The sequence below is a fragment of the Kogia breviceps genome, chromosome 3 (assembly GCF_026419965.1).
Source record: "Kogia breviceps isolate mKogBre1 chromosome 3, mKogBre1 haplotype 1, whole genome shotgun sequence".
Lineage (NCBI taxonomy): Eukaryota > Metazoa > Chordata > Mammalia > Artiodactyla > Physeteridae > Kogia > Kogia breviceps.
This window is the reverse complement of record NC_081312.1, coordinates 74,079,596-74,107,280: the sequence shown is the minus strand read 5'-3', so window position 1 is coordinate 74,107,280 and position 27,685 is coordinate 74,079,596. Positions and strand designations below refer to the sequence as shown.

The 27,685-nt window shown below is 44.7% G+C and overlaps 2 protein-coding genes across 3 annotated transcripts in view; one reads left to right on the top strand and one right to left on the bottom strand.

The window, feature by feature from the left end:
* LOC131753330 (cathepsin G-like) overlaps positions 1 to 12,791 on the top strand; it is a 68,124-nt gene extending 55,333 nt beyond the window's left edge. For both annotated transcript variants that reach the window (XM_067028644.1, XM_067028642.1), the window contains 6 exons: positions 9,278 to 9,567; positions 10,060 to 10,176; positions 10,916 to 11,060; positions 11,510 to 11,645; positions 11,794 to 12,048; positions 12,495 to 12,791. In XM_067028644.1, coding sequence (XP_066884745.1) covers positions 10,122 to 10,176; positions 10,916 to 11,060; positions 11,510 to 11,645; positions 11,794 to 12,048; positions 12,495 to 12,656 — 753 coding nt within the window. In that variant the 5' untranslated portion in view covers positions 9,278 to 9,567; positions 10,060 to 10,121 and the 3' untranslated portion in view covers positions 12,657 to 12,791. The remainder of the gene's footprint in view (positions 1 to 9,277; positions 9,568 to 10,059; positions 10,177 to 10,915; positions 11,061 to 11,509; positions 11,646 to 11,793; positions 12,049 to 12,494) is intronic.
* An 11,144-nt stretch (positions 12,792 to 23,935) lies between these two features.
* On the bottom strand, positions 23,936 to 27,467 carry LOC131753328 (cathepsin G-like). Its single transcript, XM_067030685.1, has 6 exons — positions 27,125 to 27,467; positions 26,516 to 26,632; positions 25,632 to 25,776; positions 25,047 to 25,182; positions 24,644 to 24,898; positions 23,936 to 24,197 (listed from the first exon to the last, which is right to left on the bottom strand). The coding sequence occupies exons 2-6, from the start codon at positions 26,568 to 26,570 to the stop codon at positions 24,036 to 24,038; spliced, it is 753 nt and encodes a 250-aa protein (XP_066886786.1). The 5' UTR covers positions 26,571 to 26,632; positions 27,125 to 27,467; the 3' UTR covers positions 23,936 to 24,035.
* Between the last annotated feature and the right edge of the window lie 218 nt (positions 27,468 to 27,685).

Below are 27,685 nucleotides of genomic sequence, written 5' to 3'. Positions count from 1 at the left end.
CCCATAAGGTTAACATCTGATCTTTCAGCAGAAACTCTACAAGCCAGAAGGGAGTGGCAGGACATATTTAAAGTGATGAAGGAAAAAACCCTACAACCAAGATTACTCTACCCAGCAAGGATCTCATTCAGATTTGATGGAGAAATTAAAACCTTTACAGACAAGCAAAAGCTGAGAGAGTTCAGCACCAGCAAACCAGCTCTACAACAAATCCTAAAGGAACTTCTCTAGGCAAGAAACACAAGAGAAGGAAAAGACCTACAAGAACAACCCGAAACAATTAAGTAAATGGGAATAGGAACATACATATTGATAATTACCTTAAATGTAAATGGATTAAATGCTCCCACCAAAAGACACAGACTGGCTGAATGGATACAAAAACAAGACCCATATATATGCTGTCTACAAGAGACCCACTTCAAACCTAGGGACACATACAGACTGAAAGTAAGGGGATGGAAAAAGATATTCCATGCAAATGTAAATCAGAAGAAAGCTGGAGTAGCAATTCTCATATCAGACAAAATAGACTTTAAAATAAAGACTATTACAAGAGACAAAGAAGGACACTACATAATGATCAATGGATCGATCCATGAAGAAGATATAACAATTGTAAATATTTATGCACCCAACATAGGAGCACCTCAATACATAAGGCAAATACTAACAGCTTTAAAAGGGGAAATCGATAGTAACACAATTATAATGGGGGACTTTAACACCCCACTTTCACCAATGGACAGATCATCCAAAATGAAAATAAATAAGGAAACACAAGCTTTAAATGATACATTACACAAGATGGACTTAATTGATATTTATAGGACATTCCATCCAAAAACAACAGAATACACATTTTTCTCAAGTGCTCATGGAACATTCTCCAGGATTGATCATATATTGGGTCACAAATCTAGCCTTGGCAAATTTAAGAAAATTGAAATCGTATCAAGTATCTTTTCCGACCACAACGCTATGAGACTAGATATCAATTACAGGAAAAGATCTGTAAAAAATACAAACACATGGAGGCTAAACAATACACTACTTAATAACGAAGTGATCACTGAAGAAATCAAAGAAGAAATCAAAAAATACTTAGAAACAAATGACAGTGGAGACACAACGACCCAAAACCTATGGGATACAGCAACAGCAGTTCTAAGAGGCAAGTTTATAGCAATACAATCATACCTTAAGAAACAGGAAACATCTTGAATAAACAACCTAACTTTGCACTTAAAGCAATTAGAGAAAGAAGAACAAAAAACCCCCAAATTTAGCAGAAGGAAAGAAATCATAAAGATCAGATCAGAAATAAATGAAAAAGAAGTGAAGGAAACAATAGCAAAGATCAATAAAACTAAAAGGTGGTTCTTTGAGAAGATAAATAAAATTGATAAACCATTAGCCAGACTCATCAAGAATAAAAGGGAGAAGACTCAAATCAATAGAATTAGAAATGAAAGAGGAGATGTAACAACTGACACTGCAGAAATACAAAAGATTATTAGAGATTACTACAAGCAACTCTATGCCAATAAAATGGACAACCTGGAAGAAATGGACAAATTCTTAGAAATGCACAATCTGCTGAGACTGAACCAGGAAGAAATAGAAAATATGAACAGACCAATCACAAGCACTGAAATTGAAACTGTGATTAAAAATCTTCCAGCAAACAAAAGCCCAGGACCAGATGGCTTCACAGGCAAATTCTATCATTTAGAGAAGAGCTAACACCTATCCTTCTCAAACTCTTCCAAAAGATAGCAGAGGGAGGAACACTCCCAAACTCATTCTATGAGGCCAACATCACCCTGATACCAAAACCAGACAAAGACATCACAAAGAAAGAAAACTACAGGCCAATATAACTGATGAACATAGATGCAAAAATCCTCAACAAAATATTAGCAAACAGAATCCAACAGCACATTAAAAGGATCATACACCATGATCAAGTGGGGTTTATCCCAGGAATGCAAGGATTCTTCAATATACGCAAATCAATCAACGTGATACACCATATCAACAAACTGAAGGAGAAAAACCATATGATCATCTCAATAGATGCAGAGAAAGCTTTTGACAAAATTCAACACTCATTAATGATAAAAACCTTGCAGAAAGTAGGCATACAGGGAACTTTCCTCAACATAATAAAGGCCATATATGACAAACCCACAGCTAGCATCGTTCTCAATGGTGAAAAACTGAAACCATTTCCACTAAGATCAGGAACAAGACAAGGTTGCCCACTCTCACCACTCTTATTCAACATAGTTTTGGAAGTTCTAGCCACAGCAATCAGAGAAGAAAAAGAAATAAAAGGAATCCAAATAGGAAAAGAAGAAGTAAAGCTGTCACTGTTTGCAGATGACATGATACAATACATGGAGAATCCTAAGGATGCTACCAGAAAACTACTAGAGCTAATCAATGAATTTGGTAAAGTAGCAGGATACAAAATTAATGCACAGAAATCTCTGGCATTCTTATACACTAATGATGAAAAATCTGAGAGTGAAATTAAGAAAACACTCCCATTTACCATTGCAACAAAAAGAATAAAATATCTAGGAATAAACCTACCTAAGGAGACAAAAGACTTGTATGCAGAAAACTATAAGACACTGATGAAAGAAATTAAAGATGATACAAATAGGTGGAGAAATATACCATGTTCTTGGATTGGAAGAATCAACATTGTGAAAATGACTATACTACCCAAAGCAATCTACAGATTCAATGCTATCCCTATCAAACTACCACTGGCATTTTTTACAGAACTAGAACAAAACATTTCACAATTTGTATGGAAACACAAAAGACCCCGAATAGCCAAAGCAATCTTGAGAACGAAAAATGGAGCTGGAGGAATTAGGCTCCCTGACTTCAGACTCTACTACAAGGCTACAGTAATCAAGACAGTATGGTACTGGCACAAAAACAGAAATATAGATCAATGGAACAGGATAGAAAGCCCAGAGATAAACCCACACACATATGGTCACCTTATCTTTGATAAAGGAGGGAAGGATATACAGTGGAGAAAAGACAGCCTCTTCAATAAGTGGTGCTGGGAAAACTGGACAGCTACATGTAAAAGTATGAAATTAGAACAATCCCTAACACCAAACACAAAAATAAACTCAAAATGGCTTAAAGACCTAAATGTAAGGCCAGACACTATCAAACTCTTAGAGGAAAACATAGGCAGAACACTCTACGACATAAATCACAGCAAGATCCTTTTTGACCCATCTCCTAGAGAAATGGAAATAAAAACACAAATAAACAAATGGGACCTAATGAAACTTAAAAGCTTTTGCACAGCAAAGGATACCATAAACAAGACCAAAAGACAACCCTCAGAATGGGAGAAAATATTTGCAAATGAAGCAACTGACAAAGGATTAATTTCCAAAATTTATAAGCAGCTCATGCAGCTCAATAACAAAAAAAACAAACAACCCAATCCAAAAATGGGCAGAAGAACTAAATAGACATTTCTCCAAAGAAGATATACAGATTGCTAACAAACACATGAAAGAATGCTCAACCTCATTAATCATTAGAGAAATGCAAATCAAAACTACAATGAGATATCATCTCACACCGGTCAGATTGGCCATCATCAAAAACTCTAGAAACAATAAATGCTGGAGAGGGTGTGGAGAAAAGGGAACCCTCTTGCACTGCTGGTGGGAATGTAAATTGATACAGCCGCTATGGAGAACAGTATGGAGGTTCCTTAAAAAACTACAAATAGAACTACCATACGACCCAGCAATCCCACTACTGGGCATATACCCTGAGAAAACCATAATTCAGAAAGACTCATGTACCAAAATGTTCATTGCAGCTCTATTTACAATAGCCAGGACATGGAAGCAACCTAAGTGTCCATCAACAGATGAATGGATAAAGAAGATGTGGCACATATATACAATGGAATATTACTCAGCCATAAAGAGAAATGAAACTGAGTTATTTATAATGAGGTGGATGGACCTGGAGTCTGTCATACAGAGTGAAGTAAGTCAGAAGGAGAGAAACAAATACCATATGCTAACACATATATATGGACTCTAAGGGAAAAAAATGTCATGAAGAGATTAGTGGTAGGACGGAAATAAAACACAGACTTACTAGAGCATGGACTTGAGGATATGGGAGGGGGAAGGGTGGGCTGTGACGACGTGAGAGAGTGGCAGGGACATATATACACTATCAAATGTAAATTAGATAGCTAGTGGGAAGCTGCCGCATAGCACAGGGAGATCACCTCTGTGCTTTGTGACCACCTAGAGGGGTGGGATAGGGAGGGTGGGAGAGAGGGTGATGCAAGAGGGAAGAGATATGGGAACATATGTATATGTATAACTGATTCACTTTGTTGTAAAGGAAAAACTAACACACTATTGTAAAACAATTGTACTCCAATAAAGATGTTTAAAAAAAAAAAAAGAAAGCCCAGAGATAAACCCATGCACCTATGGTCAACTAATCTATGACAAAGGAGACAAGGATATACAATGGAGAAAAGCCAGTCTCTTCAACAAGTGGTGCTGGGAAAACTGGACAGCTACATGTAAAAGAATCAAATTAGAACACTCCCTAACACCATATACAAAAATAAACTCAAAATGGATTAGAGACCTAAACGTAAGACTGGAAACTATAAAACTCTTAGAGGAAAACATAGGAAGAACACTGTTTAACATAAATCACAGCAAGATCTTTTTTGATCCACCTCCTAGTGTAATGGAAATAAAAACAAAAATAAACAAGTGGGACCTAATGAAACTTAAAATCTTTTGCAAAGCAAAGGAAACTACAAACAAGATGAAAAGACAGCCCTCAGATTGGGAGAAAATATTTGCAAATGAATCAACGGACAAAGGATTGATCTCCAAAATATATAAACAGCTCATGCAGCTCAATATTAAAAAAAACAAACAACCTAATCCAAAAATGGGCAGAAGACCTAAATAGACTTTTCTCCGAAGAAGACATACAGATGGCCAAGAAGCACATGAAAGATGCTCAAAATCACTAATTATTAGGGAAATGCAAATCAAAATTACAATAAGGTATCACCTCATACCAGTCAGAATGGCTATCAGAAAATCTACAAGCAACAAATGCTGGAGAGGGTGTGGAGAAAAGGGAACCTTCTTGCACTGTTGGTGGGAATGTAAATTGATACAGCCTCTATGGAGAACAGTATGGAGATTCCTTAAAAAACTAAAAATAGAATTACCATATGACCCAGCAATCCCACTACTGGACATATACCCAGAGAAAACCATAATTGAAAAAGACAAATGCACACCAATGTTCATTGCAGCACTATTTACAATAGCCAGGTCATGGAAGCAACCTAAATGCCCATCGACAGATGAATGGATAAAGAAGATGTGGTACATATATACAATGGAATATGACTCAGCCATAAAAAGGAACAAAATTGCGTCATTTACAGAGACATGGATGAATCTAGATACTGTCATAGAGAGTGAAGTAAGTCAGAAAGAGAAAAACAAATATTGTATATTAACGCATATATGTGGAACCTAGAAAAATGGTACAGATGACCAGTTTGCAGGACAGAAATTGAGACACAGATGTAGAGAACAAACGTATGGACACCAAGGGGGGAAAGTGGTGGGGGGTGGTGGTGTGATGAATAGGGAGATTGGGATTGACATATATACCCTAATATGTATAAAATGGATAACTAATAAGAACCTGCTGTATAAAAACATAAATAAAATTAAATTTTAAAAAATGTGTCCTGTGTAACCAGAATTTCATCTTTATTCATATATACACAACAAACATTTAATGTAGATCAATTTATGCATTATTATTGATGGTTAGTGCTTTGTATATTTTGTATAAAGTTGTTTTCCCAATGTTAAGTGTATGAAGAAATTCTCCTATATATATCCAAAGTTTTTTTTCCTTTAAATTAATTAATTTGAGGTATAGTGTTAAATAATCAAGTTTCATCTTTATTCACATATACCCAACAAATTTTACTATAAATTATTTTCATCGTTATTAATCATTTTGAACTCATTTTTTGTTTCCATTATGCTTTTACTCATGATTCATTTGGCCCTTGAATAGTGTGGGAGTTTAGGTTCATTGGCCCTTCACCTAGTGGAAAATCCAAGTATAACTTATAGTTGGTCCTCTGTTCTGTGGTTTTGCTACCAACCATGGGTAGTGTAGTACTCTTGTGTTTACTACTGAGAAAAAGCCATGTGTAAGTGGACCTGTCCATTTCAAATGCCTGTTGTTCAAGGATCGTCTGTATTTAGCAGTCTATTTCGTTAGTTTTAAAAATATAAGGATTTTCTGCTCATATTCTTGTTATGAAATTCTAACTTAAACTCATTGTGGTCTGTGAAAAATGATGCATCATTTTAATCCTTTAAACATTTTTGAGACCGAATCTATGGCCTAATCTATGGTCAACATCTATATGTGCTTGTAAAGTGTGTAATCTGCCTTTGTTGGGTAAGATGTTCTATATGTGTTCATTTTTTTCATCAACTATTCATAACTTCTATAACATTACTAATCAATTTATAAGATGTGCTTCAAAATCTTCTCAAATGACTATGAAGACATTTCTTCCTGAGTAGCATCCACTCACTGCTGCTGTTGAAAATTCTGCCTTTGCTCTGCCATTCATTTGAAAGTGTGTAATCTATCTTACTCTACTTGTTCTTAAGATTTCTGCTATTTCTTTATAATATTGATTTCTAGGTATAGATTTCTTTTCTGTATTCTGCTTGAGATTTATTTGTATTTTTTAAACTCTTAACTGCATTTTTGTCATCAGTTTTAACAAAATCTCAACCACTATCTCATTATATATTACTTTCCCCCCCATTCTCTCTCTTCTTCTAGAACTTTAATTCAACATATGTTCAACCTTCTAATTCTACTATTTTCTATATATTTATCTTTATGACTGTCTGTGCTCTATTCTTGACAATTCTTTCTGAGCTATTTCAGGTTAGTAATTTTATTTTCATCTTTGTCTAATCTGTTATTAACTTTATTCACTGTGACTTTAACTTTGGTGTTTTCATATTTCTCACTTTTAGAAGTTGTATTCAGCTCTTTTTCAGATGTCATTTTTTTAAGGTTAATGTCCCCGGGAGTGCTTTTTCTTTTTTTGATGAAAGTTCATGATAATGCAGTTGACAAGGAAATTTAGTTATTTCTGAGATATACATTTTAAAGTAATAACTAGAATTATGACATAACACGGGAGTGCTTTTTTTTTTTTTTTTTTTTTTTTTCCTGCTGTACATGGGCCTCTCACTGTTGTGGCCTCTCCTGTTGCGGAGAACAGGCTCCGGATGCACAGGCTCAGCGGCCATGGCTCACGGGCCCAGCCGCTCCGCGGCACGTGGGATCTTCCCGGACCAGGACACGAACCCGTGTCCCCTGCATCAGCAGGCGGACTCTCAACCACTGCGCCACCAGGGAAGCCCGGGAGTGCTTTTATTTTATTTTATTTTTAATTTTTTTTTTTTTTTTTTTTTTTTTTTGCGGTGCAAGGGCCTCTCACTGTTGTGGCCTCTCCCGTTGCGGAGCACAGGCTCCAGACGCTCAGGCTCAGCAGCCATGGCTCATGGGCCCAGCCGCTCTGCGGCATGTGGGATCTTCCCGGACCAGGGCATGAACCTGCGTCCCCTGCATTGGCAGGCGGACTCCCAACCACTGCGCCACCAGGGAAGCCCCCGGGAGTGCTTTTAAAGCTTGTTTTTATTTCAGCATAATTTTTTTTTGCAATCTATATTTTATTTTACTGATATTATTATTCCAATAATTAAAGTATTTTTTCTCTTATCATCTATTTTTTATTAGTCATGGTGTCTTATATCTTTGCTTGCTTGTTGATCTGTTTATATTTGACTATATGCTTGTCACTGTACCTGAAAAACAATATTTAGGTGTAATTCAAACACTAGAATTAAGTGAATTTCCTCTACATTTGCATTTGATTTTGCTAGGTACTTTAGCAAACAGTCCATAACAACATTAATCGAAGTTCAAGATATGAGAGTCCATGAAAGTCCAGTACTATTTCCATCTTTCATGAAATTACATGTAAGCACTTACCCATTAACTCTTCGTTGTTACTTTGAGTGTTTAAACTTTTCAGTTCCCAGCTTATTGTGAGGAGGGTTTGACTAGACCTGCTTGTGTGGGTCTTGTTCTTTGATTTGCTTTTTTAAAAATTTCTTTTATTTTAAAAAATTTATTTATTTATTTTTTAAACATCTTTATTGGAGTATAATTGCTTTACAATGGTGTGTTAGTTTCTGCTTTATAAAAAAGTGAATCAGCTATACATATACATATACCTCCATGTCGCTTCCCTCTTTGATTTCTATACCTCTCACTTTATATGCTCATTAAAACAGAAGTTCGAATTTTGTGGGTTCAGCAAATTTCCACAGAACAATAGTAACTGTCTAACTGGACACCCATTATTCCTTTAGTTTTGGCGTGGTATTCACTCCTACATTGGCATTTCTTCAAGGCTTTTAAGGTTTTTAGCCATTTTAAACAGGTTTCTTTCAGTTGTTTTTGGTGGGAAGATTGGCATGAAATGCTAGTCACTGTTAATGAAATCCCCTATCCACATCTCTATTAAGATCATTGGGAGCATATATATTTGACTCCCATTTCTTCGCATGCTACTCTTTATCCTTTACTTTTAAAAAAATTTACATTAAAGTTTTTAAAATAAAATAAAGTGTTGAAAAACATTAATTAACAATAAATTAAAATTACCCAGATATGCTAAGGCACTAATAAAACTGTAATACTATTTTCGTTTCTTTTCCCCTGTTTTCTGCATATTACTTTTCAGTTGCATGAAGAAATTTCATGAGGTTGCAGTCATAAACCGTGCATTAGAGGAAGGATTAAGTTCTTGGCAGCTCTGAAAATAAGCTATAGCCTGTGTATATTTATATATAGGGAGAGGATCCTTAACTTTTATAACATTTTCAAGTGGGTTATCATAATCCATAGAAGACAGAGAATTGTATTAGTTTTCAATTCTGATACTTTTGCAAAACTTTTACCATACTATAATGTTTTTCTGTGCCAACACAGTCTTCTAAGTATTTTTAAGAGTGTCTCACAGCCCCCCGTGTTACTCTGCAGGACTCTGCCGTGCCTTTCTCTCAATGATGAATGCCTGGGTCCACTTCTTCATGTGTTACAGGAAGCAGAGCAGTGACGTACCTCCTTCTTAGAAGCTATCACCCCCGGGGCAGAGATGGGATTACGTTGATGGGACTCTTACACCATGGATGAATAGGATCTGAGATGTTTTTCCACCAGGGTCTTATGGCTTGCAACAAAATCAAGTCACTAGGCCTTTTCTGCATGCAGAGAACCTTCTGGAACATAAAGGCCTTCGCCTTGAGTAGGAAGCAGGAAAACAGAAGTCGTCCACAGTGTCAAGATTTCACTGAGAGTTTGCTGGGGCTCAAGTGACCTGAGAGCGTAATGGTCAGTGGCAGAGCCTCATTCTTCCCTTTCCTTTCTCTGGCAGTGTCCTCCACACACTCAGGAGAGAGAGCTACTCAATGTGCATGACAACTTCTAGAAAGAAATGGGAGCAGCAAGGGTCTCAACAGGGGGCTAAGACCAAAGGGTGAAGACATGCTGGCTCCAGTCCCTGAGGGAGAGGAAGGAGGCAGCAGACAGCTCCCAGCTCTGAGGCTTGTAGGGATTATTGAATTAGGTGGGTTTCAGGTTCTGGGACACAGTGACCCAGTCCCCATCCCTGTTGCCCTGGCTTCCCATTTCCGCGGCCAGCACTGACTCAGCAGCTGTGCGGGATATTGCGCTGAAGGCTTGGCTTACTGTCTTCCCCCAGATCACTGGCAGTTAGTGGGAAAGCCTCTTGGGCAGCCTTGGGTGATGAAACCTATCACAGCAGCAGGAGAATGCTAATGCGAATTCTCAAGCCCCCACCCTCACCCTTCCTTCCTCTTTCAGGGGCTCAAAGTCTGGCAGGAGGAAGCACCAGCAGCAACTGGCTGGGCAGACTTCCCAGGAAGATGCGGCCACTCCTGCTCCTGGTGGTCCTTCTCCTGCCCCCCAGGGCTAGGGCAGGTGAGTGACCGTCCCCATCCTCAGAGGCCGACCCCCATCCCATAGACTCTGGAGCCAGACCACTCAGGCGCTTCCTAACCCTGTCTCATTGTGCAGCTTGTGTGAGTTCAGAGTTCCTCAGCTTCATCATCTATAAAACAGGAATTATATCAGGCCTACCTCAGAGAGTTGACATGAGAGTTAAATGACTTAGTGTACATAAAGTTCTTGGAGTCGTCCCGGCACGTACTACTTGCGATATAAACGTGCTCTCCGAACTCATTCCGCAGCTCCTGTGGCAGAGCCTAGGAGATAAAGATACAGCAACAGCAGGCCCGCCAGCTCATCCTTAGAGCCTTAAATTCATGAGCTGGCCATGAGCTGGACTCACAGGGATCTGGGAGGCTCCCTGAGGAAGAAGGTACCATGGGACTTCAGGGAGAGGCTGCTCAGAGGGCTCTGGATTTGCCATCCCCACAGCAGAGGAACCTTCCTCATTATGGGAGGCTGCAGCTGGCCGTGCCTCGTGGGGAGGTGAGAGGGAGCTGAGGCTGGGATGGGGAGCCAGCAGCGTTTCCTGCAGAATCCTGGAGCCTCCCTCAAGGCTGGTGCCCTGCAGACCCAGTTCTCATGAACCACCAGCTTCTCCGGCCCCTGCAGCACCTCTCCTGCCTCACCATCTTCTAACCTTTCTGGAGCCACCAAGCCGCAGCCCACACACCTGTCAGTGCAGAGATAAGTGCCTAATGCTTCCTTCCAGGGCAGATCATCGGAGGCCAAGAGGCCAGGCCCCATTCCCACCCTTACATGGCATATGTTCAGATCCGAACTCCAGGTCTGAAAACTTGTGGGGGGTTCCTGGTGCGAGAAGACTTCGTGGTGACAGCAGCTCACTGCTTGGGAAGGTGAGGCACTAAGGGGCTTCTGGGCACCAGCAAAGCAGGTCCAGAAGATTTCATGAGAGGAGCCATTGAAAGCAGCGTTCTAGCTATTAAGGGGTGAAAAAAGAGCAGGTAGGGCTCGGGGAGCAGGGAGCAGGCCAGTGTAAATGGGGAGAAAGGAGGACCTGATCAGAAGAAGCAAGATGGGGAGATGGAAGGCACGCATTGGGGCTCAAACTATGAATTCAAGCTCCTTTTATATTGTAGGGGAGGCCAGATATAAGGTCGCTGGGTTTCCTGCCACCCCCAGCTCAAGGCTGTGGAGACCAACGGCATAGAGCCCAGTCCCAGAGCCCTCCTGTCCCCACGTTCCCTTGGCTGAGGTCTCGCCACCCCGGGCTGTCACGTGGCCTGCATCGGGGACTGCAGTTCCTGCAGCTCAGACCTACCTCTAGGCTCCCTTTCCTTTGCAGCCAGATAAATGTCATCCTGGGGGCCCACAACGTCAGGAGGTTGGAAAGGACTCAGCAGCGCATACCGGTGCTCAGAGCCATCCCCCACCCCAGGTACAATCCGCAGAACAACTGGAATGACATCATGTTACTGCAGGTACTGACTCTCTGGTTCTTCACCCGGGCGGCTCCCTCCCAGCTTGGGGGACCAGGGAGGGGGAAGCCGAGCAGACTCCCAGGGTGGTGGTGGGCGTGGGGCGAGCACGGCAGAGACAGTCCCTGAGTGCCTGCATGCTTCCTGCCAGCTGAGGAGCAGGGTAAGACGTAATCGAGCTGTGAGGCCGGTGGCTCTGCCTCAGACCCACAGCAGGCTGAGTCCTGGGACCCTGTGCACTGTGGCCGGCTGGGGCCTTGTCGGCCTGAACAGGAGAACAGACATGCTCCAGGATGTATGGATCAGAGTGCAGAGGGGTGAGGAGTGCAGGAGACGCTTCATGTTGTACACCGGCCGAACACAGATTTGTGTGGGCGACCCAAGAGAGGGGAAATCCGCCTTCTTGGTAAGACCACGGGCATCTGCCGACACTGTCCGAGACAAAGGGACGTGGGCAGACTGGGCAGTGGGGACAGACTACATCCCCATGGCCTCAGTCTGGGGCCAGACCAGAGTGAGGTGGGGGACTTTTCCCCATCAATCCGGTCTCTGGGGGAATAGCAGGTGCACCAGACACAGGACGTACATGTGCCGCGTTTTCCTGGGGCCGGTGAAGGTACCTTGACCTGGGTCGTTCTGGAGAATAACCATAGCCAGGGCTGAAGTCCAGTGATGGAAAATTCCAGAAGCTTGACTTCTGCTTGCCCTCCCTCTCCCGTCTTACACACAGCCAGCAGTGGGAGGAGCCCACCCATACCTGTCTTCTCTGAGGGCGGGCCTTAGGGCTGCAGGAGCGGGGAGGCCTGGAGAATGGAGGCCCGGCTTAGTGTCCCTTCCTCTGGCTGCCCACAGGGAGACTCCGGTGGCCCCCTTGTGTGTAACAACGTGGCCCAGGGCATCGTCTCCTACGGAAACAGCATTGGGACTCCTCCAGCAGTCTTCACCAGGATTTCCAGCTTCCTGCCCTGGATACGGAGAACGATGAGACATTTCCAAGAGTGGGGGCTGGAGTGACACCCCCTGTCACTGACTCCCCTTCTCTGGGGCAGAGCCCAGATCCAGGGCGGTTCCCAGAGCCTTAATAAACATCCACATCTAGAGTGGAAATAACCGATTTCTCATTTCTTCATTAAACATGATTCAGTACACAGCAAATGTGCGCCAGGACTGAGTGTGAGCTCCTCCGGGGAAATGGGGTCTCTTCCCCAGGACAAGTGAATCCCCGTCCCCACCCACCATCCTGGGAGTCAGGGTGAGCTGCTTCTCTCCTCCAGGCCATCCATCCCTCCATCTCCCCTCCACCCGCTCTGGGGAGTGATGGAAGGACCTATCTCTCCCCAGAGTAAGGCTCCTTATTCTCCACCCTACCACAGACTCTCTCCTTTAGGTATTAAAGTGTACCCCCAAACGGTGTGCCCTTGGCATGGGTAGGACAGGCAGACCAAAGGGAGAATTGAAATTCCATATGAAATTCCATACAAGGCCCAGTTTAACATATGGTAAACCATTCTCAAATCACTGAGAAACAATTAACTTTTAATAGAAGACACTGAAACAAAATAGAGAATCATTGGGGAAAACAGATAAAGTTGGGTCCACACTTCTCATCATAATCCAAAATAACACTCAGATAGGGTCAAAGACCTAAATATTAAAAAAAAAAAATCAAACCATACGAGTATTAGAAGAAAGAAAAAAAAAGTTTTACTTTCTTAAAAATATCTAACAAAACACCCATATCAAAGCTGCGCTATTCACAATGGCCAAGAGATGTGAGCAACCCAAGTGTCTATGGACAGCCAGAGTTTCTGAAACCTTTTCCCATACCAGCCCTGACTGTACTCTAGACCAGTGTTCTCATTTTCAATGTGATGAGGGTCTCCTTCTGGTTTCGTTACTCTAAAATTATACAATACAATACAATATGTTGGCTAAAATAACTTCACTTTATACTAAAGATTAGCTTATGACTGATACATCAGTATTATACTCAATAATAGATTTCTGAAGTCACATAATTTAAAACCGTGCTTTTAACACGTCAAGGTAACTGTAAAAATTCAGCTGGGAAGTTCTTCTATGTTCATCAAGATGGTAATTACTCCTCGCAGTGTGACATTTCCCACCTGAATTTTTGCAGTTTCCATAATCTTGAAGAATCACTGAACACATATCAAAGCAAGTGATATGCGGAAATGCTCTGGTAAATTTGATCATTCTTTTATAGCTATTTCTTGCCAGAAAGTCATTTGCCTAACATTCAGTGTAAGTCATTTATCAACAAAATTTTAATCAATAATACATCTTTGAAATTACTCAGTCATTTTTCCTATATTTGCTACCACCTACCCACAGGAATTCTCTCTTGCTTGTATGTTCTGGGGGAAAACAGTCTCATTGTTAAATGTTTGCATTGGCAGGTGGAAAGAATACTTGACGATGGAGAGGGGAGGAGAGAGCTGAGAGCTGTGGAAGAGCCCTCGTCCAGCCCTTCCTCTCTGTGACATTTGCTTAGAGCCCCAGAGCACCACCCAGGTCGGGACTCAGTCCCCAGGAAACTCCCAGGGCAGACCCACCTCTCCTCTGAGCCTCTCCCTGCCAGTCAGCACTTCCCAGGCAGCTCTCTGCCTCCAGCGGCCCTGCTGGAAATGTTTCTACAGACCTCACCGTGCTCACCTCCAGAGGACAGTTCCCTACATGACCATCCCAGAAGCCAGTTCCACCGCCTCTCACAGCTCAGCATCCTCCCCTGATAAGTAAACCTCAGCAGCAGAGCTTTGGCAAGAAAGCGTTTTGCACACTAAAAACTAGAGTAAAAGAGCACAACTCCTCCCACTTTCTTTCTCCACTTTCCACCTCTGTGCCTCGGAAGCCCTACTGACTTGTCTGGAAAGTCACAAAACCGTGGCAAGGTCATGGACAGAAATCCCACCGGGAACTTCTCTCCTGACCCCGTAGCTCAGGCAGACTTCCAGTCCCCCAGAGGCCTGGTGCCTGTGCCCTGGGGCAGAGCATCAGAGTCAGGAGAAGCTAGCCACTGGCTGTTTGTCATAACTATAGCAACATCACAGAAGTGAGGTCTGGTAAACTTGATAATGGTTGTCTGAGTTTGTCTGGGAAATGGTGGGTGCCCCAGGGGAAAGCCACCTGACCCTCAGGTTGGAGAAGAGAGGGCAGCCCAGGACTGCCTAAGGAAATGTCTTTCTTATAGAAATGTGAAAAAACTCTCAGAAGTGGGTGAAATCTTCCAAGTACATTATGAACCATTTCAAGATTTTCGTTGGCATGACCCCCAGAACAACTAAATACCCCATTAGACTGATACCCTATTATGATGATGTTTTAAAGTTTCCACTGAATTTCCAGAAGTATAATTTTCTCTGGCTACAGTATGATTCACTGTTTTGATATAGAAAAGTTCTATATCATTTCGAAAATCCAGAAAATTTGTCATGTTAGTGCTTGAGTGTACAATTACAAAGTTGACTATTAGTATGTGTTTCAGTCGTAGCCAGCCTCTGATATGGCCTGAATGACCTCACCTCCAGGTGTTCACACTGGAGAGTGAAAGCCTTTGCTGACATGACAGTCATCACTGAGACTTCAAATTCCCAAGCAAGGAGAGACCAGATGACTAATGACAGCCAGGTATGAGTGCACCCACCTCACATTTTCTACCACAAATAGCTGTGAAGCATGGTGCCCAAAACATCACGGAGGAGGAAACGATCCACACCAAATCCCTGTGGGGAAAGACAACCCACATCCTGATGGAGACAAAAGACCCAGACCAGATAAAACAGCAAGTGCCCTATGGTCTGCAGGATGGCTCTGGTAGACCAGCTGTTTGTCAATCGAGTTTCATCATGTCTCATGGTTTTCAAATTGTGGAACTGCCTAGAAGGGAAAGAAAAGAAAGAGATCAAACCTCCACCCCACACCATTTAATCAGAGCTGTGCATCTGTTTTAAATATTTGGCATGTGTCCAAATTTTACTTAAGGAAAATATTCATGACTGTAGAAAGAAAAGTTTTGAAATACACTGATAGACACTAACCATTAAAACTACAAGGCTAGGTAGTGACCAACACAGCCATGTGGCGTGTTCTGCACAGGAACTGGTCCCCGGTCTCCCAACTCCCAGCCAGCACTCTCTCAATCAGAATGTACTGTTCTTCAACTCTATTCTCTCCCAGTCCCTCTGGCCACAGCGCCATTCAGCCTGCTTCTCTTAGATCTATTTGTATCACGGGACCAAGTGATCATACCATCTGTTTCTCTGAAATGAAATCTCTCTCCTTGGGGCTTTCCAGTTATCTTTATGTCTCAGTAAATTGATAGTGTTTGACTAAGCTGAGTTTCTTCTGGAATCTCTGTATCCTCTCTTGTGGAAATTCTCCTCAGAGCCTAAGCCTGGGACCTTCTAGACCAAGCCACAAGTTGAGTGTTCTCAAGCCTCATGCCGAACTCACCTGTCAGGCAATGAATACCAGACCAGTGGGAGAAGATCCCATCCTCCACTCTAGAGAGTGGCTCCACTGAGGGTCAGGACGAGGGGTGTGGTTTCTGGAGGCAATTGCACAAATATTTCCTCTGTATCCCCCATTCTTCTCAATACAATGAGTTTTATAGAAAGGCCAGAGGGGGATGCCCAGGTGGGGGCAGTCACTTTTAACTGGGGCTCTTCTTTCCTTGAAAACAAGAACAGAGGCCCTCCCCAGGCTTCAGGCATCTTTCAGTTGTCCCAGATGACGTCGATACTCCACCCAGATGAGGAAATTTGCTTCTCATCTCTTTCTTTAGCTTACAAAATGGCCACAAGTATGGAGCGTTAGGCCTCTCTAGCATACCTGTACATTCAGGAAAAGGTAGGAGGAACCTTGGGTTCAATTTGGTGGTCAGGGTCAAAAGGATGCATTCAGGCAGGCTTGTTTGTGATGACTTGCCCCCTCCCCAGCTCTCCCTTCGTCCCTTCCTCTTTTCTTACAGTCTCAATTTGTATAGGTTTTGTCTACTACCTTTTAAGGTGTAAGGGATAAATGAGGTATAAGACTGATGATGTGACCGTGCTCAAGACTCTTGCATTTATTTAAGAATCTCTTGCAAATTCATAGCGACACAAAGTAGAATGGTGATTCCCAGGGACTAGGGGGAAAGGGTAATGGGGAGTTACTGTTTAGTGGGTTCAGAGTTTCAATTTGGGAAGTGAAAAATTTCTTAAGATGGTTAATGGTGAAGGTTGCACAACGATATGCATGTACTTAAAGGCCATTGAACTGCACACTTAAAATTGGTTAATAGGTAAATTTTCCATTAGGTATATTTTACCACATAATTTAATTAGTAATTTAAATAGTAATTTTAAAAAAGAATCTTTTGCAATTCAATTTTAAAAAGCCCTAATGGTAGATGTCATTTGGAGAAAGTGGTCAGCTACCTCTTCTGAACATGGATAGCACTGTTGGAGCTACTTTTCCCTTAAGAGCACTTAGGTTTCTAGATCAAGGAGAAGAGGCCCCATGTCTGAATGATGTCACAGACCCCAGAAGTAGCTCCGTCCCATCACTCCTCACATGTGGACATAACACAGAAGGAGCAGCTCTGGGAGACAATGAGCCAAGGGTGCTATCTGAAGAGAGGGCTGGACTGGAAATAAAATGATGAGATCTAGGATAGAAGGGAAGGAGGCATGGGGGAAATCTTGCCCATTCTTCTATGATACTTTATCCTACTTGGAGTTCACTGAGCTTCTTGGTTTTGAACATTAATGCTTCAGGGTTTTGTGGGTTTTTTTCCATCAATATTGTGAAATTTTCAACCATCTCCACTCCTTCTGGGACTCCCTAAACTTATGTTGCATGTAGTGTCCCACACATCTGACACTCTGTTCATTTTCCTTCTTCCTTTTTTACTTCTGTTCACTGAAAAGTTCTGAAGCAATTACAAATTTGTTAGTGATAACTTCACAAGAGCAGCCAGCTGCTCTTCTGGAATGATCGCTAGGCTCAGACACAGGTGCCTTTTGCCCTTGGTCTGTGCAGCAGAGCTAGATGTGGGTCAGGTGAGATAGGAGGAGGAGGGGAGTGGAAGGAGAGCAGAGAGAGACAACGGCTGATCACTATTATGTGGATCCATGGGGAACCCTGGGAGAAGGGAGGCCTGAGCCATGTGTGGAGTGGAAGTGTAGTCCAAGGTACAGATAGCTCAGAGGAAAACTGCCAATCAGAAAAATGTGATAGCACTGCCAAATGCACAGGAAACCAGCTGCAGAAACTGTGAAAACGCATGGTTCTATGTGACAACATTCGTTAAAATGATAAACACCTGCTTTGGGCTAAAATTATAGTCTATCTTTGATTTTCTGTACTTCCCAAACATCATAAATCATATTTTATAGGTGTGTTAAAGACCAGTGTGTCAACACAATTATTTAATAAATTACTGCAACATTGCTGAGCATACTTGGTGGTTTGCAAATTGGCGGTGGGGAGGAGAGGTAAATCATCAAAGATAAGAGGCAATAGGGCTTCCCTGGTGGCGCAGTCGTTGAGAGTCCGCCTGCCAATGCAGGGGACACGGGTTCGTGTCCCGGTCCGGGAAGATCCCACATGCCGCGGAGCGGCTGGGCCCGTGAGCCATGGCCGCTGAGCCTGTGCGTCCGGAGCCTGTGCTCCACAACGGGAGAGGCCACAACAGTGAGAGGCCCGCGTACCGCAAAAAAAAAAAAAAAAAGAGGCAATATATCCCCTTTAAGGAACTGTCATTCTTGAGGCAGAGAATGAAAATGAGAAGATACATGTTCTAACTTGTGGGTAATGACTGAGCCAATGATGCAAAAACAGCTTAAACCTTATGTTCAGTTTGAGATAAGATTCCAGAAGTCTTCTCATGTCTGTACTAAATTACAAAAGAACAAATAGAAGTAATCTAAACTGCCCGGCTGATTGCCTGTATTCTAAGTAGAATCATAGCTTGGAACTTGCCCTTCTAAACGCTGACAACCCTAAGCACCTGTGTGCAGAGAACTGCATGAGCAAATATGCCTGGTTCCTCACCAGGAGCAAGGAGCCTTGGGGGTAGAACATTTGCCCACATGATGGTCTTCCCTGGAGCCCAGATTACCTGGGCCAGGTGGGACAGGAGTGACCTGGAAAACGTAGAATGACAAAGTTTGTTTATCCTCTTTCTGTCTCTACCTGATGCTTCCCAACTACTTTAATATTGGGGTCTTTTAAACCTTTGAAATATCAACAAGTTGAGAATAATACTGGCTTTATAAGGTCTACCTGGGACTGGACCACACAATAAATTCAGGTGCATTTGTCTGTCAAACCCCTCTTCTTAAACTCTCCTATTCTGTCATCACTTTATCTTCCTGGCACTCTCATCAATACCCCACCTCCACTTCATCCTCAATCTCTGGTCCTCACCCCCATCCCCAACAGTTTGCAGTTGCCTGAAACTACCAAGAAGTTGATGGATGACTAGGCTCTTGGCTAATGTATTTTAGGAAAGACTTTTTCTTGATACTTTTGCATTTAGAACAACAATAAAAAAATTTCTTCAGCTGTCAAAAAAACCTCCAGGGCTTCCCTGGTGGCGCAGTGGTTGAGAGTCCGCCTGCCGATGCAGGGGACACGGGTTCGTGCCCCGGTCCGGGAAGATCCCACATGCCGCGGAGCGGCTGGGCGCGTGAGCCATGGCCGCTGAGCCTGCGCGTCCGGAGCCTGTGCTCCGCGAGGGGAGAGGCCACAGCCGTGAGAGGGCCGCGTACCGGAAAAAAAAAAAAAAAAAAAAAAAAAAAAAAAAAAAAAACCTCCAAAGCTCTGCAAAGAGTATAATTGGATAGTTGTATGCTTTTTGGTTTTTTTTTTCTAGGAAGTAGACAAATGACAGTAGACCTAATGACAAACAAAGGCATGGTGGGGTCAGATTTATGGTCTTGGAGGATTGAATTTAGAGGAAGGGGACACCATTTCTGATTAATGCCCAACCCCCCAAAGCCCTTCCTCCATTCAGAGCTCAGGATTTTCTCTAGGTGAACGTGATCATGCTGACTACCAAGGGCCTAAGAATGCGGTTCCTGCAACACCCTCACCATACAGACTTTTCTGATGAAAGCTCATGTCTTCAGAATCAACAGAATCAGGATTAAATTGGTGGGCCCTGAGCCTGCCCTTTGAAACTCAGGATTGAAAAAGCCTGGATGGAGAAATCACATGCCACTTCAGGCCTGCTCAGCTTGCTCCTGTTCTTAGTGGCCAATCTCCTACCTCCAGGGCTGAAAGAGGTAAGTGACTATCCCTATCCTCAGAGGCCTGGCTTATTCCAGCAGCAACACTTCCCCAGAGCCCCAGCAAGATTATTGCTATGATTGTTCCTTGCCTCAGTCCATTCCCAGAAATTTTCTAAACCCCAGACCTGCCACTGGGTATATAGTGCACAGATTACAGGAAAGACTCCCGCGGAGATCTGGTGGGTCTTCTCCTCTCCATAGGTCACACCTTGGCACATGGAAAGTTGCTTATAATTAGGATGGCAGAGGATCCTGGTGTGGAGGGAAAGCTGAAAATAAGGCTTATAACTTCCCATCCTCCAAAGCTAAGAGTGGATTGCTCTATCCCAAGAGTTATTGTCTAGACCAAGAATGAGAGAGCTATTTTACACTGTTTCCTAGATGTCACCTCCTCACTCTCCCCACTTTCTCGAGCCACCCTGCTCCACCAGGGCAGATATCCAGAACCTAAGTGGGCCTCTCAGTGTAGCCTCAACACTGATCATGGCCCTAATGGAAGCTGGCTTCCACACAAGCCCCCTCCTCCCATTTCCCAACCTCACTCTGATTTCTAATCCTGTACATGTGTTCCTCTTTATCATGATGGCTAAATTCCTTAAAAAGATAAATCTGTGCTGAGGTTCAGGCTACATTAGGACGAAAAGCAATTTGGGAGAATGTTCATTTGCATATCCAACAAGTATTTGTGGGACATTTACTATGTGCCTGACTCATGATAGGGGAGAAAGAAGGCAGAGCATTCCGCTCCATGAGCTTAAATTTTCAGGTTTTAGAAACCAGTGTCACCTGGAAGTAAGCAGGACACAGGAGATCTGAAAATCTCAGGGACGAAGAAATAACCAGGGTAGGTCAGAGAGATTTATTTCCAGGTCTTCTAGATGGTTTATCTGGTAGACAGATCCCTTCCCCTTCACATGTATTTGAAGTGCTCCAGAACAAGGGCTGAACTCCTCATCTCTACAGGGAGATAAGAGCTAAGCAAGGAAACAGGTCAAGCTGCCAGCCCGCCATGCTGCCCAAGGAAGCCTGGAGCCCCCATTTCATTGTGCTGGGTCCCTGAAGACCACTGCAGACCATCCTCCTCTGGACATCCCATTGTTTTAGGTCACCAGGCAGTGCCCGTCCTGTTTCCTATGAACAGAGAGATCCAGGGAAATTTTCTCTTTCAGGAGAGATCAAATGGGGCAGAAAGACCAGACCGCAAGCCCCACCCTACATGGTCTCTGTATGTTTCTATGACAACAAGCAAGACTGGAGCAGATGTCGGGGTTTCCTGGCATAAGACAACTTCATGTTGACTGCAGCTCACTGGGACAGAAGGTGAGGAGCACAAAAGAGTCTTGTCTTTCCGGGAACCCATAGTACCGTCCCAGGGCTTGTAACCCAGGAAGGTCCCTGAGCATGCAGAGCCAATGGCTAATCAGTGGAGCCATCTGATCTGCTCCGGCCAGGGCGAAGTGAGCGTGGGATACTGTGGGGGTTGGGGGGAGTGTTTGGAGAGAGGCCTGTTAAATTTACGGATGTCAAAACGGTTTAGTAATTTTTTGTACAACAAAACAGTGGATTATAATGTAGCCTGGGAAAATTATACTTCTGAAAATTCGGTGGAAACTTGAAAAAGCAATCTTATTTCTTTATCCATTCATCTGTTGATGGACATTTAGGTTGTTACCATGTCTTGCCTATTGTGAATAGAGCTGCTAGGGACATAAGAGTGCAGGTATCTTTTAGGATTAGAGTTTTGTCTGGATATATGCCCAGGAATGGTACTGCTGGCAAAAAAGCAATCTTGATGGGTATCAGTCTAATGGGGTATTTAGTTGTTCTGGGGGTCATGCCAACGAAAATCTTGAAATGGTTCATAATGTACTTGGAAGATTTCACCCACTTCTGAGAGTTTTTTCACATTTCTATAAGAAAGACATTTCCTTAGGCAGTCCTGGGCTGCCCTCTCTTCTCCAACCTGAGGGTCAGGTGGCTTTCCCCTGGGGCACCCACCATTTCCCAGACAAACTCAGACAACCATTATCAAGTTTACCAGACCTCACTTCTGTGATGTTGCTATAGTTATGACAAACAGCCAGTGGCTAGCTTCTCCTGACTCTGATGCTCTGCCCCAGGGCACAGGCACCAGGCCTCTGGGGGACTGGAAGTCTGCCTGAGCTACGGGGTCAGGAGAGAAGTTCCCAGTGGGATTTCTGTCCATGACCTTGCCACGGTTTTGTGACTTTCCAGACAAGTCAGTAGGGCTTCCAAGGCACAGAGGTGGAAAGTGGAGAAAGAAAGTGGGAGGAGTTGTGTTCATTTACTCTAGTTTTTAGTGTGCAAAACGCTTTCTTGCCAAAGCTCTGCTGCTGAGGTTTACTTATCAGGGGAGGATGCTGAGCTGTGAGAGGCGGTGGAACTGGCTTCTGGGATGGTCATGTAGGGAACTGTCCTCTGGAGGTGAGCACGGTGAGGTCTGTAGAAACATTTCCAGCAGGGCCGCTGGAGGCAGAGAGCTGCCTGGGAAGTGCTGACTGGCAGGGGGAGGCTCAGCGGAGAGGTGGGTCTGCCCTGGGAGTTTCCTGGGGACTGAGTCCCGACCTGGGTGGTGCTCTGGGGCTCTAAGCAAATGTCACAGAGAGGAAGGGCTGGACGAGGGCTCTTCCACAGCTCTCTCCTCCCCTCTCCATCGTCAAGTATTCTTTCCACCTGCCAATGCAAACATTTAACAATGAGACTGTTTTCCCCCAGAACATACAAGCAAGAGAGAATTCCTGTGGGTAGGTGGTAGCAAATATAGGAAAAATGACTGAGTAATTTCAAAGATGTATTATTGATTAAAATTTTGTTGATAAATGACTTACACTGAATGTTAGGCAAATGACTTTCTGGCAAGAAATAGCTATAAAAGAATGATCAAATTTACCAGAGCATTTCCGCATATCACTTGCTTTGATATGTGTTCAGTGATTCTTCAAGATTATGGAAACTGCAAAAATTCAGGTGGGAAATGTCACACTGCGAGGAGTAATTACCATCTTGATGAACATAGAAGAACTTCCCAGCTGATTTTTTACAGTTACCTTGACGTGTTAAAAGCACGGTTTTAAACTATGTGACTTCAGAAATCTATTATTGAGTATAATATTGATGTATCAGTCATAAGCTAATCTTTAGTATAAAGTGAAGTTATTTTAGCCAACATATTGTATTGTATTGTATAATTTTAGAGTAACGAAACCAGAAGGAGACCCTCATCACATTGAAAATGAGAACACTGGTCTATAGTACAGTCAGGGCTGGTATGGGAAAAGGTTTCAGAAACTCTGGCTGTCCATAGACACTTGGGTTGCTCCCATCTCTTGGCCATTGTGAATAGCGCAGCTTTGATATGGGTGTTTTGTTAGATATTTTTAAGAAAGTAAACCTTTTTTGTTCTTTCTTCTAGTACTTGTATGGTTTGATTTTTTAAAATATTTAGGTCTTTGACCCTATCTGAGTGTTATTTTGGATTATGATGAGAAGTGTGGACCCAACTTTATCTGTTTTCCCCAATGATTCTCTATTTTGTTTCAGTGTCGTCTATTAAAAGTTAATTGTTTCTCAGTGATTTGAGAATTGTTTACCATATGTTAAACTGGGCCTTGTATGGAATTTCGTATGGAATTTCAATTCTCCCTTTGGTCTGCCTGTCCTATCCATGCCAAGGGCACACAGTTTGGGGGTACACTTTAATACCTAAAGGAGAGAGTCTGTGGTAGGGTGGAGAATAAGGAGCCTTACTCTGGGGAGAGATAGGTCCTTCCATCACTCCCCAGAGTGGGTGGAGGGGAGATGGAGGGATGGATGGCCTGGAGGAGAGAAGCAGCTCACCCTGACTCCCAGGATGGTGGGTGGGGACGGGGATTCACTTGTCCTGGGGAAGAGACCCCATTTCCCCGGAGGAGCTCACACTCAGTCCTGGTGCACATTTGCTGTGTACTGAATCATGTTTAATGAAGAAATGAGAAATCGGTTATTTCCACTCTACATGTGGATGTTTATTAAGGCTCTGGGAACTGCCCTGGATCTGGACTCTGCCCCGGAGAAGGGGAATCAGTGACAGGGGGTGTCACTCCAGCCCCCACTCTTGGAAGCGTCTCATCGTTCTCCGTATCCAGGGCAGGAAGCTGGAAATCCTGGTGAAGACTGCTGGAGGAGTCCCAATGCTGTTTCCGTAGGAGACGATGCCCTGGGCCACGTTGTTACACACAAGGGGGCCACCGTAGTCTCCCTGTGGGCAGCCAGAGGAAGGGACACTAAGCCGGGCCTCCATTCTCCAGGCCTCCCCGCTCCTGCGGCCCTAAGGCCCACCCTCAGAGAAGACAGGTGTGGGTGGGCTCCTTCCACTGCTGGCTGTGTGTAAGACGGGAGAGGGAGGGCAAGCAGAAGTCGAGCTTCTGGAATTTTCCATCACTGGACTTCAGCCCTGGCTATGGTTATTCTCCAGAACGACCCAGGTCAAGGTACCTTCACCGGCCCCAGGAAAACGCGGCACATGTACGTCCTGTGTCTGGTGCACCTGCTATTCCCCCAGAGACCGGATTGATGGGGAAAAGTCCCCCACCTCACTCTGGTCTGGCCCCAGACTGAGGCCATGGGGATATAGTCTGTCCCCACTGCCCAGTCTGCCCACGTCCCTTTGTCTCGGACAGTGTCGGCAGATGCCCGTGGTCTTACCAAGAAGGCGGATTTCCCCTCTCTTGGGTCGCCCACACAAATCTGTGTTCGGCGGGTGTACAACATGAAGCGTCTCCTGCACTCCTCACCCCTCTGCACGCTGATCCATACATCCTGGAGCGTGTCTGTTCTCCTGTTCAGGCCGACAAGGCCCCAGCCGGCCACAGTGCACAGGGTCCCAGGACTCAGCCTGCTGTGGGTCTGAGGCAGAGCCACCGGCCTCACAGCTCGATTACATCTTACCCTGCTCCTCAGCTGGCAGGAAGCATGCAGGCACTCAGGGACTGTCTCTGCCGTGCTCGCCCCACGCCCACCACCACCCTGGGAGTCTGCTCGGCTTCCCCCTCCCTGGTCCCCCAAGCTGGGAGGGAGCCGCCCGGGTGAAGAACCAGAGGGTCAGTACCTGCAGTAACATGATGTCATTCCAGTTGTTCTGCGGATTGTACCTGGGGTGGGGGATGGCTCTGAGCACTGGTATGCGCTGCTGAGTCCTTTCCAACCTCCTGATGTTGTGGGCCCCCAGGATGACATTTATTTGGCTGCAAAGGAAAGGGAGCCTAGAGGTAGGTCTGAGCTGCAGGAACTGCAGTCTCCGATGCAGGCCACGTGACAGCCCGGGGTGGCGAGACCTCAGCCAAGGGAACGTGGGGACAGGAGGGCTCTGGGACTGGGCTCTATGCCGTTGGTCTCCACAGCCTTGAGCTGGGGGTGGCAGGAAACCCAGCGACCTTATATCTGGCCTCCCCTACAATATAAAAGGAGCTTGAATTCATAGTTTGAGCCCCAATGCGTGCCTTCCACCTCCCCATCTTGCTTCTTTTGATCAGGTCCTCCTTTCTCCCCATTTACACTGGCCTGCTCCCTGCTCCCCAAGCCCTACCTGCTCTTTTTTCACCCCTTAATAGCTAGAACGCTGCTTTCAATGGCTCCTCTCATGAAATCTTCTGGACCTGCTTTGCTGGTGCCCAGAAGCCCCTTAGTGCCTCACCTTCCCAAGCAGTGAGCTGCTGTCACCACAAAGTCTTCTCGCACCAGGAACCCCCCACAAATTTTCAGACCTGGAGTTCGGATCTGAACATATGCCATGTAAGGGTGGGAATGGGGCCTGGCTTCTTGGCCTCCGATGATCTGCCCTGGAAGGAAGCATTAGGCATTTATCTCTGCACTGACAGGTGTGTGGGCTGTGGCTTGCTGGCTCCAGAAATGTTAGAAGATGGTGAGGCAGGAGAGGTGCTGCAAGGGCCGGAGAAGCTGGTGGTTCATGAGAACTGGGTCTGCAGGGCACCAGCCTTGAGGGAGGCTCCAGGATTCTGCAGGAAACGCTGCTGGCTCCCCATCCCAGCCTCAGCTCCCTCTCACCTCCCCACGATGCACGGCCAGCTGCAGCCTCCCATAATGAGGAAGGTTCCTCTGCTGTGGGGATGGCAAATCCAGAGCCCTCTGAGCAGCCTCTCCCTGAAGTCCCATGGTACCTTCTTCCTCAGGGAGCCTCCCAGATCCCTGTGAGTCCAGCTCATGGCCAGCTCATGAATTTAAGGCTCTAAGGATGAGCTGGCGGGCCTGCTGTTGCTGTATCTTTATCTCCTAGGCTCTGCCACAGGAGCTGTGGAATGAGTTCGGAGAGCACGTTTATATTGCAAGTAGTACGTGCCGGGACGACTCCAAGAACTTTATGTACACTAAGTCATTTAACTCTCATGTCAACTCTCTGAGGTAGGCCTGATATAATTCCTGTTTTATAGATGATGAAGCTGAGGAACTCTGAACTCACACAAGCTGCACAATGAGACAGGGTTAGGAAGCGCCTGAGTGGTCTGGCTCCAGAGTCTATGGGATGGGGGTCGGCCTCTGAGGATGGGGACGGTCACTCACCTGCCCTAGCCCTGGGGGGCAGGAGAAGGACCACCAGGAGCAGGAGTGGCCGCATCTTCCTGGGAAGTCTGCCCAGCCAGTTGCTGCTTGTGCTTCCTCCTGCCAGACTTTGAGCCCCTGAAAGAGGAAGGAAGGGTGAGGGTGGGGGCTTGAGAATTCGCATTAGCATTCTCTTGCTGCTGTGATAGGTTTCATCACCCAAGGCTGCCCAAGAGGCTTTCCCACTAACTGCCAGTGATCTGGGGGAAGACAGTAAGCCAAGCCTTCAGCGCAATATCCTGCACAGCTGCTGAGTCAGTGCTGGCCGCGGAAATGGGAAGCCAGGGCAACAGGGATGGGGACTGGGTCACTGTGTCCCAGAACCTGAAACCCACCTAATTCAATAATCCCTACAAGCCTCAGAGCTGGGAGCTGTCTGCTGCCTCCTTCCTCTCCCTCAGGGACTGGAGCCAGCATGTCTTCACCCTTTGGTCTTAGCCCCCTGTTGAGACCCTTGCTGCTCCCACTTCTTTCTAGAAGTTGTCATGCACATTGAGTAGCTCTCTCTCCTGAGTGTGTGGAGGACACTGCCAGAGAAAGGAAAGGGAAGAATGAGGCTCTGCCACTGACCATTACGCTCTCAGGTCACTTGAGCCCCAGCAAACTCTCAGTGAAATCTTGACACTGTGGACGACTTCTGTTTTCCTGCTTCCTACTCAAGGCGAAGGCCTTTATGTTCCAGAAGGTTCTCTGCATGCAGAAAAGGCCTAGTGACTTGATTTTGTTGCAAGCCATAAGACCCTGGTGGAAAAACATCTCAGATCCTATTCATCCATGGTGTAAGAGTCCCATCAACGTAATCCCATCTCTGCCCCGGGGGTGATAGCTTCTAAGAAGGAGGTACGTCACTGCTCTGCTTCCTGTAACACATGAAGAAGTGGACCCAGGCATTCATCATTGAGGGAAAGGCACGGCAGAGTCCTGCAGAGTAACACGGGGGGCTGTGAGACACTCTTAAAAATACTTAGAAGACTGTGTTGGCACAGAAAAACATTATAGTATGGTAAAAGTTTTGCAAAAGTATCAGAATTGAAAACTAATACAATTCTCAGGCTTTTATGGATTGTGTTAACCCACTTGAAAATCTTATGAAAGTTAAGGATCTCCTCCCTATATATAAATATACACAGA

Coding starts and splice junctions, on each gene's coding strand:
- LOC131753328 (XM_067030685.1), bottom strand. CDS start 26,570: ATGCGGCCACTCCTGCTCCTGGTGGTCCTTCTCCTGCCCCCCAGGGCT. Junction 24,899..25,046: donor ATGACATCATGTTACTGCAG/GTACTGACCCTC, acceptor GCTTCCTGCCAG/CTGAGGAGCAGGGTAAGATG. Junction 24,198..24,643: donor AGGGGAAATCCGCCTTCTTG/GTAAGACCACGG, acceptor GGCTGCCCACAG/GGAGACTACGGTGGCCCCCT.